Genomic DNA, 13,644 nt, shown 5'->3' with positions numbered 1-13,644 from the left:
TGTGTGTCTGTGTGTCTGTGTCTGTGTCTGTGTGTGTACTTGTATTTCCTTGTCGCTCCCACCCTCCTGTCCATGCAACCTTGGACAGGTTCCAGTCTGGACTCTGATGAAGCCTTTCCCTTACTCTGGCCTCAGCCAGACGCTGCCCAACTTCCCCACCACCAGCCTACATACCCACCCCACCCTTTGCCAGCTCCTCTTTGTGTGCGGTCTGCTCCCTGAGGGCAGGGTCTTTCTCTGTGCTGGCATTTGTAGCACGGAGGCTTAGCACAGTGACTGACTGGCACAGAATAAGCACTAAGTGGACATGAGCTATTTATCTGAGGCAGTCCATTCAACTTAAAGTTTTTCCTGAACTCTTGCCCAGGCCCCGATACTCCTGCATCAGCATCTGCACTTTTACAGAACCCAAACAAGCCCCCGACGCCAAGGACACTTTCTTCAGGGCTTTGGAGAAGGCAACAAGCGGGCCTCACCACCCAGAGCAGCAGTGGGCATGACTGTGGTTTGTTTCACTTAATTCCCAGCTAAACTGGACCAAAAACAGAAATCTGGGACCCTCCACCCACTTCTGAAACACCAATCACTTCCTCTGGGCCCAAAGACAGGCCACTAAATCTATCAGAATACCCGGGCCTCCGAGGAAAGTAGAAAAAGAAATCTTACCTTTCTGCAGGTCTTCCTTAAGTGACTTCACCTGCAAAAGCAGAGGGCTAGAAAGGAAAGGGACAGAAGAGCTCAGACACTCCAAGCCAAAGCCCCCGGCCCTCCTGGCTTGAGAACTGGCCCAAACAGAGACCAAGCAAGGGCCCCTGGGGCACAGAGGCCAGCCCATGGATTACTATTAATGGTGGAGTGGATCAAAAGCAGGCCTTGAGGTCAGGAGGAGCTGGGCTCAGGTCCAGTATCTGCTCCCCATTGGCTGCATGGCCCTGGGCCAGTCACTTCACTCCTGGGGAAGGAAGGGTTGCCAGGCAACCTTCTACAACTAGATCCGGGGAGCAGGAGCCAATCGGCTTTGGGAGTGCCCTAAAGGAATGAAATAACAGACAGGCAGGGTCCAAAAGGAACAGGAAACAGAGCCTCGGGCTGGCCAGCACCAGCTGGGGAGCAGCGCCAGGCTCCTCAGGCACCGCGCAGAACAAGGCTAAATGACACGGTCTGCAGTCTGCACACACTTGGTGCCCCGTGAAGTCACAAGGTCCCTGATTCCTAACGGATTCTGCCTTGTATGATTTACAAAGGCACTTTCACAAACAAGCCGTGATATTGTCAGTGTGGGGCACTCACAACGTGACTGCAGATCGTGTGTGACTTAGTGAGCTGGAGATGAAGTGACCTGCCCAGGGTCACACAGCTGGTAAATACCAGAGACAGGATTTGAACCCAGGGCTGCTGACTCCAAAACCACCCCCTCACTCACCACACCTTACCACGATTTTTGTTATTAAGCATCTCCCTGGGACCCCGCTGCACCCTTCACTCCTGCCCGGTGCTCCAGCTCTGGACCACTGAGCTCTGGATACACCCAAGCACCCTCGGGCTCACTGACTCACTCGGCCATCTTCATGCTCCCCCGCCCAGAGCCCCCTACCCCACCCCAGGAACAGTCATCCCATTCCTGGGAAGGAGGCGTCAATCCCTGACGCTGTGGTTCCAGCCACCACACTGGTGACTTCCCAGATTAAAACTCCCTTCCTTAGCCACCACTCCCCTAGATGTTACATCTCTCCCTGTTAGAAAGTAAGCTCCTTGAGGGCAGGTACTGTCTCATTTTTGTATCTGTGTCCCCAGCACCTAAAAGCACTTTATAAATTACTCTTCAATCGCTCATTCCTTCCTTCCTTCCCCACAAGAACCTTGGTTAGCAGGTAGTGCATTACTGCTCTCATTTATAGCTGAGGAAACTGAGACTCAGCATCATACGACCAGCCAGTGTCTGAGGCTGAATTCCCACCCAGACCTCCTGCCTCCTGAGCCACAGCCCTTTCCCCAGAATTCAAGAGCCAGCAATTTCTGAGTGCTCCCATGCCCAGTGCTCTGCCATAGCAGGCATGACAGCTGCCTGAATACTCCTGGCCCATCTCCAGACGTGCGGCATCCCCACCCCAAAGCTGGGCCATCCCTCTCCTGGCCTGTCCCCATCACCACCACACGAAGGCCATGTGGCCTCCCTTACCTGTACTCATCGTTGGGGTGTGCAATCTCCACGATGTCCCCCAGCTTGATCTGGGGGAACACTTTTGGATTCACCATGAGCTCATCATCTGCAAGGCAAAGAAAGCCCCCCCAGCCAGTGAGACCACAGATCCCAACCTGGCCTCATCCCAACAGGAAGCTTCTCAAAGGGCTTCCCTCCCTGGGCCCCAGGAAGGGGCAGGTGCAAATGCTGCCTCCTTTTATAGGGGAGGAAACTGAGGCTCAAAGATGCCAGGCACTCAAGCAGGGCCTCAGCCTGCAAGCTCTGACCCCGACTCCAACCCCCTCCCACAGGGACCCGAAGGCAGCACAGTCAATCCCACATGGCATTTTGTGGGGCCTAAGGAGTCACCTCGCTCAGCCTCCTTCTCTACAAATGAGGGAAGTGGTGCTGAGAGATGCGAAGGGTGAGGGAGAAGGGCAGAGCTGGGGACCCCACCTGAGAAGCGCACCACAGAGGCAGGGGGGTCGGCCCCAGAGGCCTGTGCTCCGAGGCACGGTGCCAGGGCACAGTCACACAGCAAAGGAAGACGTCAGGAGCTCCTTTGTGGGGCTCACGGTCTCCCCACGGGGATCCAGACAAAAGAGAAAGGCGACAGGGTCTGAGCTGACTGAGACCCAGATGAGGGAAGGAGGAGGACCACTAGTGTGGCATCCCGTCACACTGACAGGACCACAGACAAAACCAGCAGAGGCAGGGAGGCCTCGCAAGAAGTCAGGGAGCACAGACTGTAGCTCAGCTCTGGACCTCGGTCTGCTCAGCTATAAAATGGACATAAAAACCCCTGTCCATGGGGCAGCTAGGTGGCACAGTGACTAGCACTCTGACCTTGGAGTCAGGAGGACCTGAGTTCAAATCCGGCCTCAGACACTTGACACTTACCAGCTGTGTGACCCTGGACAAGTCACTTAACCCCATTGCCTAAGCAAAAAAACAAACAAACAAACGACAAAAAACTCTGCCCAACCTCCTCGCCAGGGCCAGCAGTCATGTGATAGAACAGATGTCTAAATGCAGCCAGCAGTGAGGTGGGCAGAGCCCGGCACGGGGGCAATCACATGCCTCCTTTCTGTCTTGGCATCCTGTTTGGTCTGCCTATGTGTCTCATCTCCACTCACTCTTGGTGTGACTGAGGAAAAAGAAGCTTCACCCCCCAGGCAGTTTCTTCACTTCCCCGATGAGGTCATTGGACTGTAACCATAAAGACCCCAACAGCGCTAACTTCGTCTAGAAACTCCTGGTTCCCCTACATCGGCCTGACGCTCGAACGACCATTCGGAAAACTTGGTCAATACCTAGATTTTGACTGCGGTGAATATCTGCTGCATGTTTAATGCACCACACCTCCCAAAAATATATTTCTCATCCATTACCCACTGCTGCACTTATCCTCATGTGTTCACTCTTCTCTGGCAGAATCAAAGACGTTGGGGATAGAGGATGAAACTGGGGCCGCTAGGTGGCGCCACAGCAGACAGGGCACTGGGCATCCCCTTCTTGAGTCCAAATCCTTCCTCAGACACTTACCAGCTGTGTGACCCTGGGCAAGTCACTTAACCCGATTTGCCTGAATTCCCTCATCTGTCAAATGAGCTAGAGAAGGAAATGGCCAACCCCTCCAGTATCTCTGCCAAGAAAACCTCCAATGGGGTCACAGAGAGTCTGATATAACTGAAATGACTGAACAACAGCAAAGGGGGGGAAATTCAGGTGGAACTCAGGATCCCAGGGAGGGCCAGAAGGGACCTCCGAACACGTCCAGCCCAGCCCCCTCTCTCCAGACCTCACAGAGGTTCAGTCATTTGCCCAAGGTCACGCAGCTACCAAGAGGCCGAATCTGGATCACGGCCAGGTCCTGGGGCCGACGCCAGAGCTCGCACTCTTGCCAACGTTCCACGATGCCCCATCTCTTCTCAAACACCAAAAACAAACTACAAAGGACCTGACTGTCCCACAGCCTGAAAGCACCGAGCTCACGGAGGCTGAGCTCCTCGGGGCCCAGCCTCTCCCAAAGGCCAGTGATGGGAAGGACCGGCCCCGGGTCACACAAGGAGAGCCCGGCAGTCAGGCCAAGGGGCCAGGCTCTGCCCACTCCAGCCCCCAGACCAGCCAGATTCGACCCAACTCAACAACCATTTATTAAATAGCTACTGGGGACAAGGCACTGTGCCAGGTGCTGTGGTGAGTCATCAAGCACTAAGCACCTACTATGTGCCAGGCACTGGGGCTACAGAGAAAGGTCAAAGGTCGACCTCCAGGAGCTCACAGTCCAGTGGGGCGAGGAGATAGCCAAGGACAACCCAGACAGGACAAGCCCGAGCCGGGGAGGTCTCAGAGGGCAGGCCTGGGAGAGGCTTCCTACAGAAGGCAGGAGGCAAAGGCGAGACTTCCAGGAAGTCGGGAGCCAGGGACGAGGCGGGAGAGAATGCCCAGCGTCTGGTCTTGTCTGAGGAGCAGCCAGGAGGCCGGTGTCGCTGCTGGGAGGGGGGAGGTTACCAGGGGCTCTAACAGTCAAAGAAAGGGTTCCACATTTGATCCTCGAGGTCCTAGGGAGCCAGCCACCGGAGGGGACCAGGAGGAGGGACATGATTAGACCTGAGCTCTGCCATCTGAGGGAGGACAGACTGGAGGCAGGAAGGCCAGCCAGGAAGCTGCTGCAATACTCCAGGCGTTAAAAAAAAAAAAAAGCCAATAGTCACTGATCGTGGGGAGAAAAGGAGGAACCAGGGAAGGCTGAGGTTTGGTTCCACCTGGGTTAGCCCCACCTACACACAGGGGAGGCCCAAAGCCGCCTTCACAATCAAATGAAAACCTACTACTGCGCGCTCTCACAGTAACTGGCTAGACTTGAAGCCCAGAGGCCCCAAGGCACCCATTAACTGTTTAATCCTACACAATTGACTTCACCTCTCTGGGCCCCAGTTTTCCCATCTGTGAAATGGGAATCCTAAAAGCACCCACCTCACAGGGTGATCAAAGGCCCAGGTGAGATGATGGAAGCTCGATGTGGAACGAAGTTACTACTATGGTATGATCAAGCTGGGCTCCAACATTTCAATGCAATCAGGCAAACTCCGGCCCTTTACGGCTGCCCAGTCCCTGGCCACCGGGGACGTTGGCCAATTCACAGAATGACCTCAAAAACCTCACCCAATTAGGTCCCTCTGCCGAAGTCCAGGGCAGTGCCCCCAAAGCCTTTCCCAATGTTGTGGAGTCAGCAGACGCCGGCCCGCCCCATCCCCAAGCACCAAGCAATGCTCACCGCTGCCCCCAAAGCCCTTCTTGTGTATGACCAGCTTGTAGACTTTGCTGGTTCTCATCTTGGCCTGCTCCTTTCTTCAGCTGCTCCGGGCTGGGTGCAGAGAAATCATCGTGCCTCCCTGCCATCAGAAAACAAACAGAGAGATACCGCGAGCTCTTAATGAGCGCAGGGACGAGCCTGCGTTTGACTCACCCCACCCTGACAGAGCAGAGACGCTCCATCCACCAAACTCACCCCCTGCAACTGGCTGCTTTATGGTTTACGTAGAGGTCATATGTAAGGGAAGAGGTCCAGGAGGCTGAAGAGCTTTACGTTGGAAAAAACTCACCCCAACATATCGATAGCGGCTCATTTTGTGGCAGCAAAGAATTGGGAACAAAACTGATGCCCATCACCCGGGGCAGGGATGGGGACCCTGCCCTAGGATATGGCTAAACAAACTGGTATGTGAATGAAATATATTCCTGTGCTATAAGAAATGACACATGTGATAAATACAGAGAAGCACAGAAAGATCTCCATGAACCGGGGCAAGGCCAAGTCAGCAGAGCCCAGAAAACTACAAACACAGTGATAACAACAGTGTAAAGGAAAAGACAACACACCAAAAAATCAGCCGGGAATGTAACAAAATCAGAAGGGTCAGGCGGGAGAGAAATGGGGAGGGATGAGAGGACACCCCCAGCCCATCGCTTCGCGGAGGTGAGAGATCTGAAAGCACTGCACATGGTGATTTTCCGACTCGATTTACCGAGCAGTTATCATGATTTTTCGTCTTTCTCAGTCTTTAAAAAATTATCATTTGTTTTATAGGACAGCTCTTAGGGGGCGAGAGGGGGAAGGAGATTGGGGAGAATTACAATGATGTAAAAAATACTTCAATAAAAATGTGTTAAAAAAAAAAACCAAGCCCTTCAGTCGGAGTGAGGGGACATGGAGTCCCAGCTCTGACACAATGGGGCTGTGACCCGCAGTGTCCTACCTGCAAGCTCGGTCCCCCCCCTTGTAAAATGAAGGTGATAATAACTATGCAACCTCACTTGGGGAGCTGCTATGAGGAAGAGAGGAAGATATGAGATGTAAGTAAAGTAGCTGGCAAACCACAGAGTGTTATGTCGACAGTATTTATACTTAGTATTCTATTGAGAGGCCACACATCGGTACTCTGGGACAGAGTGCTGGGCTCGGGGTTGGAAATCCCTGGGTTCATGTGCCGCTCTAACACACAATCACCCTGTGCCAAAGGGCAGGCCACTCGACCTTTCTGTGTGCTTTCGGAGGCTAAGTCCTAGAGAGCTGCAAACTTGCCTTGGTGAGGGGGTCCCACGACTCTTAAGAAATTATAGGTACAGACCATAAAACTTTTTTTTTTTAATTTGAGGAAACTTTAATCACCAGGGCCTATCCTGCCATTGCTCTAAAATGCAGTCAGAGAGTGAGTGACTTAACTGAACAGGGTCCTATGACCAGCAGGTATCACAGGGTGGGAGGGCTTGAACTCAAGTCTTCTAGATTCCCCCTAACCATGCTGGAGCTCAAGAAACAGACAAACATATTTTCTGTATATCAATATTATCATTGCCACATATCGTATATTTAAGAAATCAGAGGAAGGCCTGCAGTGTAATGGAAAAAAACCAGGAAAAAACCACAGGAAGAGAAAGCAAAGAGGGGTCAAAATCGGCACCAGGGAAGGTGCTCATTATTCCTGGGGGAAACAGAGAAGGGACATCAGCATTCATAGAGTATAGGCTTCTCATTTTACAAATGAATCAACCGAGGCCCAGATGGGTCACAAGGCCACAAAGTAGCTGAGGTGGCATTTGAACTCAAGTCCTAGGTCCAAACCCAGGGCTCTTTCCAAGTCTATACTTCTGAATGTTTCCTCTGAGACCAACAGAAAAGCATTCATCACTGGCATCAACGTCAGTCAGAGCTGACCAAACCACAGACATCATCGGGTTCAGGCGGTCTTAGCCCAGGGTCTGCGAATTTTGTATTCAATGTTTTCAGAACTGCATTTCAGCAGAGCTTGTTTCCTTGGTAATCCTACCTATCTGATTTTGTCATGATCCTGAGAAGGAAGCCCTCGGCCTCACCAGACTGCCCAAAGGGTCCACAACATTAACAAGGTTAAGTAGCCCTCACCCAGGGTAGGGCAGCTAGGTGCACAGGTCCAAATCTGGCCTCATACACTTAGTAGCTGCGTGACCCTGGGCAAGTCACTTAACCCTGTGTGCCTCAGTTTCCTCTCTGTAAAATGAGCTGGAGAAGGAAATGGCAAAGCACTCCAGTGCCTTTGTCAAGAAAACCCCAAATGGGGTCACAATGAATCTAAAACAACACAAAAACAAAAACCTCAGGTAACCCCCTTATTTTACAGAAATGACACCAAGGCCTAGAAAGAAGTGACTTGCCCACAATTCCATAGACACAGAAAGTAGCAGTCAACATTCAAACCCTTGGGCTCTTGCCCGGAAGGCTCTTCTCAACAGCAGTAGCCCCATCTCTGCTATATCAAGATCAGATCTGAAGGTACCACTGAAAGGGAAAATGCCTGGGCACCTTTCTGCAGGATCCCAGAACACGTGGGCGGGCCCCTGGAAGCTAATCGCCCCACCCTGCAGAGGGGGGAGCAGGGGCCCTAGTGCACACAAAGCCCCTACTCAAGCCTCCATGGGCTCTCACCCCACAGCCCCTGCCTCTCCCCCACCACCCTCTAGCTTGTTACTTTGTAACGGAGAAATGTGCCACTTCTAGACAACAGATGCAAAGCGCCTCCAATGTAGCTGCGGCCCAGAACCGTCAGAGGTGGCTTTGGAGATTCTGCAGCCCGGGAACACGGGACCTCCAAGGCCCTCCACGCCAACCCCTACCTCAATAAGGCTCCTTCCGCTACCACCTCTACCAGCAAGCGAGGGGGGACCCAGTCTTCTGGGGAAGCCCATGGCATTCTGGGACAGCTCTCCTGGGTAGCAAGCCCAGTCCTTCCTGAACCCCCTTAATTGGAGAGCCTTGCTTCCCTCTGGGATCACCCCCAATTTATGCCACCTGCATCTCAATGGGCCATGGCTGTGGGCAGGTTGTCTCCCTCATTAAACTGGGAGTTCCTGGAGGGCAGGGGCTGTCTTTGCCTTGCTTTGTATCCCCAGCACTTAGCACGTGGCCTGGCACATAGCAGGCGCTTAATGAGTGTTTACTAGCCCCTTCCCCCTAAGATGATCTCCAACTGACCCTCCATTGAACCATAAAAGTTTGAGATCTTTCCTCCTTAGACTGGGAGCCACCCGAGGGCAGGACTGTCTTTTGCCTTACTTGGTACCCCAGCGCCCTGCACATAGTAGGTGCTCAACCACTTGGCTTGGCTTCTTCACAATCTAAATGGAGGCCATCCAGAGGAGGGGGAAGGGTGGCGCGGGGCTGGGGGGGGCGGGGCACGGACCCCCCCCACCTTCACTGCCCGAGCGACCCTGACCGGCCCCTGCCTCGGACCTCACTTGCAGGGGGTCCTGGGAGCCCCTCCAGTTCGAGGGCCCCGTGTTCCCCCCTCCTCCAGCCAAGTCAACAAGCACTGGCTGAGCGCCTACTGTGTGCGCTCATCCCGCCCCCTCCGATTCCCCGAGTGCTGGGTTCAAGTCCCACCTCAGCCGCTCGGGAGGTCACGTGGCGTCTCCAGGCCTCAGGTTGCTCCTCCGTAAGGTAGGGGTGCTCTGGGGCCCGCCGAGCCCACCCTGCCCACGCTGGGCCGAGGGGGAAACTGAGGCCACGGGAGCGGGGTGGGAATCGGGGCCAGGCCTCAGTTTCCCCCAGGAGCTCGGCGCTGGGGAAAGTCCGGAGGGGCTTGCAGCCTGCACTCACCCGCTGGTCCGTCCGTCCGCTCCCGGCCTAGATGCGCTCGCCCGGACCCAGGAACCAGGCTCCCGGAGCCGGCACTGGGGGCAGGGGCCGCGCTCGTGCCCGTGCCCGCGCCCGCGCTCGCGCCCGCGCCCAGGCCCCGCCCCCCTCGGCGCGGCCCCTCCTCCGCCCGAGCCGCCGGGACCAGGAGGCAGCCTCACTTCCTCATCCGGGGCTCGCCGCCGGGAGGGCAAGGGGGCGGGGCGAGGCGCCCGGACGGGGCCCCGCCTCTGTTTCCCGCCAAGCCGGCCATTGGCGGAGGCTGAGCATGCGCACTAGGGATTCGCCCTCCCGCCTGACCTGACCTATCCCCCCACCCTCCTCGTGTCTCATCCCCATCTTCTCCGTCATCCCCATTGACTCCAGGGATCCTGACGACTGGGCCGCTGTTGTTGTTGTCCAGTCGTGTCCGACCCTCCGTGACCCCATTTGGGGTTTTCTTGGCAAAGGTACCGGACTGCTTTGCCTTCTCCTTCTCCAGATCATTTGACAGAGGAGGAAACTGAGGCCAGCAGGGTGAAGTGACTTGCCCAGGGTCACCCAGCCAGGCAGGAGGTCATCCTCGGGCCCTCCTGACCCCAGACCCGGCCTTGTGCCTAGCGCGCCACCTCGTGGCCCCCGGAGGGTGAAGATCCGGACGCGCGAGGCCTCGAATCTCGAAGATGTCACCACGGGGGCGATTAAATAAAGAAGCAAATAAATCAAAGGGGGGAGGGGAGGGGCCCTTCAGGTCCTCGAGTGCGGGGCCTTGAGGCCTCGGGTTCCCCACCCCTGGATAGACCCCTCCCCCCACCAGACGAGAAGTTTGGGGAGCAGTGGGGGAACGTGGGGAGCCGGGCGACACGGGATCGATGGACAACTTCCGTTTAACCCGCACACCCCCCGCTGGGCTCCCTGCCCCCCCCAACAGCTCTGTCTCTGACTGTGTCTGCATGTCTCTGTCTCTCTGTCTCGCTCCCCCTTTCTCTCTCCATATGTCTCTGTCTCTCCGTCTCCCTCAACATCTCTCTGAATCTCTCTGTATGTCTCTGTCTCTCTAAATATTTCAATATCTGTCTGTCTCCCCTTTCTCTCCGTGTCTCTGTTTCTCTCAGTGTCTCTCTGTCTCTGCCCTCTCTCTCCATATGTCTCTCTCTCTCTCCCCCCTTTCTCTCTCCATATGTCTCTGTCTCTCTAAATATGTTTCAGTATCTGTCTCCTCTCTTTCTCCATGTCTCTCTGTCTCTCCCCTCTCCTTCCATATGTCTCTCTGTAAATATCTCTCTCTCACTATCTCTCTGTGTCTATCTTTCCCCTCTTTCTCCATTTATCTCTCTGTCTCTCCCCTCTCTCCCTGTGTCTCTGTCTCTCTAAATATCTGTCTCTCCATATCTCTCTGTCTCTCTTTCCCCTCTTTCTGTATGTCTTTTTTTTTTTTTAGGCAGTTGGGGTTAAGTGACTTGCCCAGGGTCACACAGCTAGTAAGTGGCAAGCGTTTAGTCTGAGGCCTGATTCAAACTCAGGTCCTCTGACTTCAGGGTCAGTGCTCTATCCACTGCACCACCTAGCTGCCCCTCTGCATGTCTTTCTGTCTCTTTCAATATATCTCTCTGTCTCTCTGTGTCTCTTTCCCCTCTTTCTTCATATATCTCTCTGTCTCTCAATATCTCTGTCTCTGTCTCTCCCCTCTCTCCATATGTCTCTGTCTCTCTGTATCTCTCTGTCTCTTTCCCCTCTTTCTGCATGTCTTTCTGTCTCTCTAAGTATCTGTCTCTCTGTGTCTCTTTCCCCTCTCCATATGTTTCTCTGTTTCTGTAAATATCTCTCTTTTCCTATCTCTCTGTGTCTCTTTCTCCTCTTTCTCCATGTATCTATCTGTCTCTCTCAATATCTCTCTGTCTCTCTCTGCCAAAAGCAGACGTGTTTTAATGGTGATTCTTGCTTCAGGAAGTGGAAAAGCCAACAAGGGTAGCTCTTCTTTGAAACTGATTGTGGCTAATAGGGAAGAGCTGGTTGTTGGGGTACAGAGGATGGAAAGATTGAAGATAAAGGATTACTCCGTCCTAGAGCTGGTGTGAGAGGAGAGGAAATCCAGGCAGAGTCTGATATGCTCCCTAGATTTTAGGAGAGCAGAAGTCAAAAGGTTCAGAGGAAAAATAGCTAGGATCCCATGGATGACATTTCTGTTGGAGAAATCATTTATGGTACTGAATGAATAAATGAATGACGTATTAAGTGCCTACTATGTGCAAAGCACTGGCAACAAATACAAATGTTGAGTCTCTCCAGGAACTCACATTCCAATGGGAGAGACAGGAACACCTGAGTTCAAATCCAGCCTCAGACACTTACTAGCTGGGCAAGTTACTTAACCTCTGTTTGTCTGTTTCCTCATTTGTAAAATGAGGCTAATAGCACCTCCCTCCCGAGTTGTTGTAAGGATCAAATGAGATAATAATTGTAATAAATATTATTATTATGTCCACTGATTAAATCATGTCAGTTCCTGGTGTTGAACCATTTGACATTGCCAAGGACTTTGGTGACAATTGTTTTCTGTTCTGGGTCTTCAGTAGCTATGACTGCAGCCCCTGTAGGAAGGAGCAGATTGGGGCTGCATCTCCCCAAGGGTGGCTTCCTGGGGTGGGGGCTGAGGGCACTGGGCCCGAAGCATAGCTATTTCCAAGACTCCAGGGCTCAGGTTCCTGGGCTGCCTCTGTCGGGGCATGAGGGGAGATGATGATCAAGGTGGGGGTTGGGGTGGGGGGGTTGACCTGCCTGGCAAAAACTGCCTCCTTTCTGTCCTTCCAGGTGCCTTGAGATTTCAACTAGGCTGGCTTGGCTGCTCTGTGAATGGTGACTGGTAGGGATGGCTGGCTCCTTCTCCCCAGGAAATGCTTCCCCTACGATGGGAAGATATGATGGGGTGTTACGGAAGAAACTCAACAATGAAACTATGAAGACATTAATAGAAACAGTTCCAAAGAGGAGGAAAAATGGACTTTATCTGGAGACCAAAGTGAATACCAACCAACTTAGATTCTTAATAAATATATATAAATGTACACACACACAAGATGGAAATAAGGGTAGCCAGGTGGCACCATAATGGATAGCCAGCCCTGGAGTCAGGAAGTCTCATCTTCCTGAATTCAAGTGTGGCCTTATTACTAACAACTCATTACTTTGTGACCCTGGGCAAGTTACTTCACCCTGTTGCCTCAGTTTCCTCATCTGTAAGATGAGCTAGAGAGGGAAATGGCGAACTACTCCTGTCAGTATCTTTGCCAGAAAAATCCCAAAAAGAGTCACAACTGAAAAATGACTAAACAATTAAAAAAAAAAAGGATAAATGCAAAAAACTTGCATGGTCATGAGGAAAAATGTCAATGCAATTTTGGTTATGTAAAATTGAAAAGGTTTTGCACAAACAAATTTTGAGTCAAAATTAGAATGGAAACAGGAAATTTGGAGGGGGGCGAAGTCTTTGCAGTAGGTTGCTCTGATAAGTCTCATTTCTAAGATATATAAGGAACTGATTCAAATTTATATGAGTAAGAGGAACCATGCCCCAGTAGAGAAACGGTGCCAAAACATGAACAGGCAGTTTGAAAAATAAAATAGGCAAGCTATCAATAACAAGAAAAAATGGTCCAAATCACTGACAAGTAGAGAAATGCAAATTAAAGCATTGCTGAGGTTCCATCTCACCCCCAGCAGATGAGGAAAGAGGACATGACAGGGAACTTTACGAAAGCAGTGAAACGAATCATTTGTCCAAGCCATTCTGGAAAAAAGTTAGAAACTGTGCCCCCAGTGTTATGGAATTGTGGCATACCATTTGACCCAACTGTTTCGATACCACAAGAGTTCAAAGAAAAAGGGAATTTTGTACAAAATTATTTGTAGCAGCTTCTTTCACAGTAGACAAAATGAAAAAAAAAAACTGGAAACTAAGCGATTACGCACCTATTGGAAAATTGCGAAACAGATTGTGGTATGAGAATGTAATAGAATATTGTCATGCCTAGAGAAATGAGGAAACTGGGGAGACCTTCAGGATCTGATGCAGTTTACACAATGACAAAAACATTAAAAAAAAAACAAAACTTGCAAAGACTTAGAGCTATGACTAATGCTAGGATAAACCCCAAGTCAGGAGGTCTGAACATGAGTCATGCCACCTGCCTCCTACCAAAGAGATAATGGACTTAAAATCCAGAATTACACATGCATATTTGGACGCAACCAATGTAGGGATTTGTTTTGCTGGATTATGCATAGTTGTCAGGGTTTTGATTTTTTTATT

At 52.1% G+C, this 13,644-nt stretch overlaps 1 protein-coding gene across 11 annotated transcripts in view; it reads right to left on the bottom strand.

Moving 5' to 3' along the window:
• The window catches only part of DEPDC5 (DEP domain containing 5), a 116,588-nt gene extending 107,189 nt beyond the window's left edge, over positions 1 to 9,399 (bottom strand). For 10 of the 11 annotated variants that reach the window (XR_003569256.1, XM_027864031.1, XM_027864059.1 and 7 more), the window contains exons 1-4: positions 9,321 to 9,399; positions 5,463 to 5,580; positions 2,180 to 2,267; positions 667 to 713 (exon numbers count right to left, since the gene is read on the bottom strand). Coding sequence is in view for 10 of the 11 variants with exons in the window: in XM_027864031.1 (XP_027719832.1) it covers positions 667 to 713; positions 2,180 to 2,267; positions 5,463 to 5,520 (193 nt within the window). In the remaining variant the exon portion in view is untranslated. Of the gene's footprint in view, positions 1 to 666; positions 714 to 2,179; positions 2,268 to 5,462; positions 5,581 to 9,104; positions 9,155 to 9,320 lie in introns of those variants that run through there. The other variant, XM_027864041.1, reaches the window with a different exon arrangement.
• Positions 9,400 to 13,644: the final 4,245 nt, after the last annotated feature.

Source organism: Vombatus ursinus, unplaced genomic scaffold (genome assembly GCF_900497805.2).
Source record: "Vombatus ursinus unplaced genomic scaffold, bare-nosed wombat genome assembly UNPS02001287.1, whole genome shotgun sequence".
Classification (NCBI taxonomy): domain Eukaryota; kingdom Metazoa; phylum Chordata; class Mammalia; order Diprotodontia; family Vombatidae; genus Vombatus; species Vombatus ursinus.
Note: the sequence above shows the minus strand (reverse complement) of the source record. Positions and strands in the feature narration are given on the sequence as shown.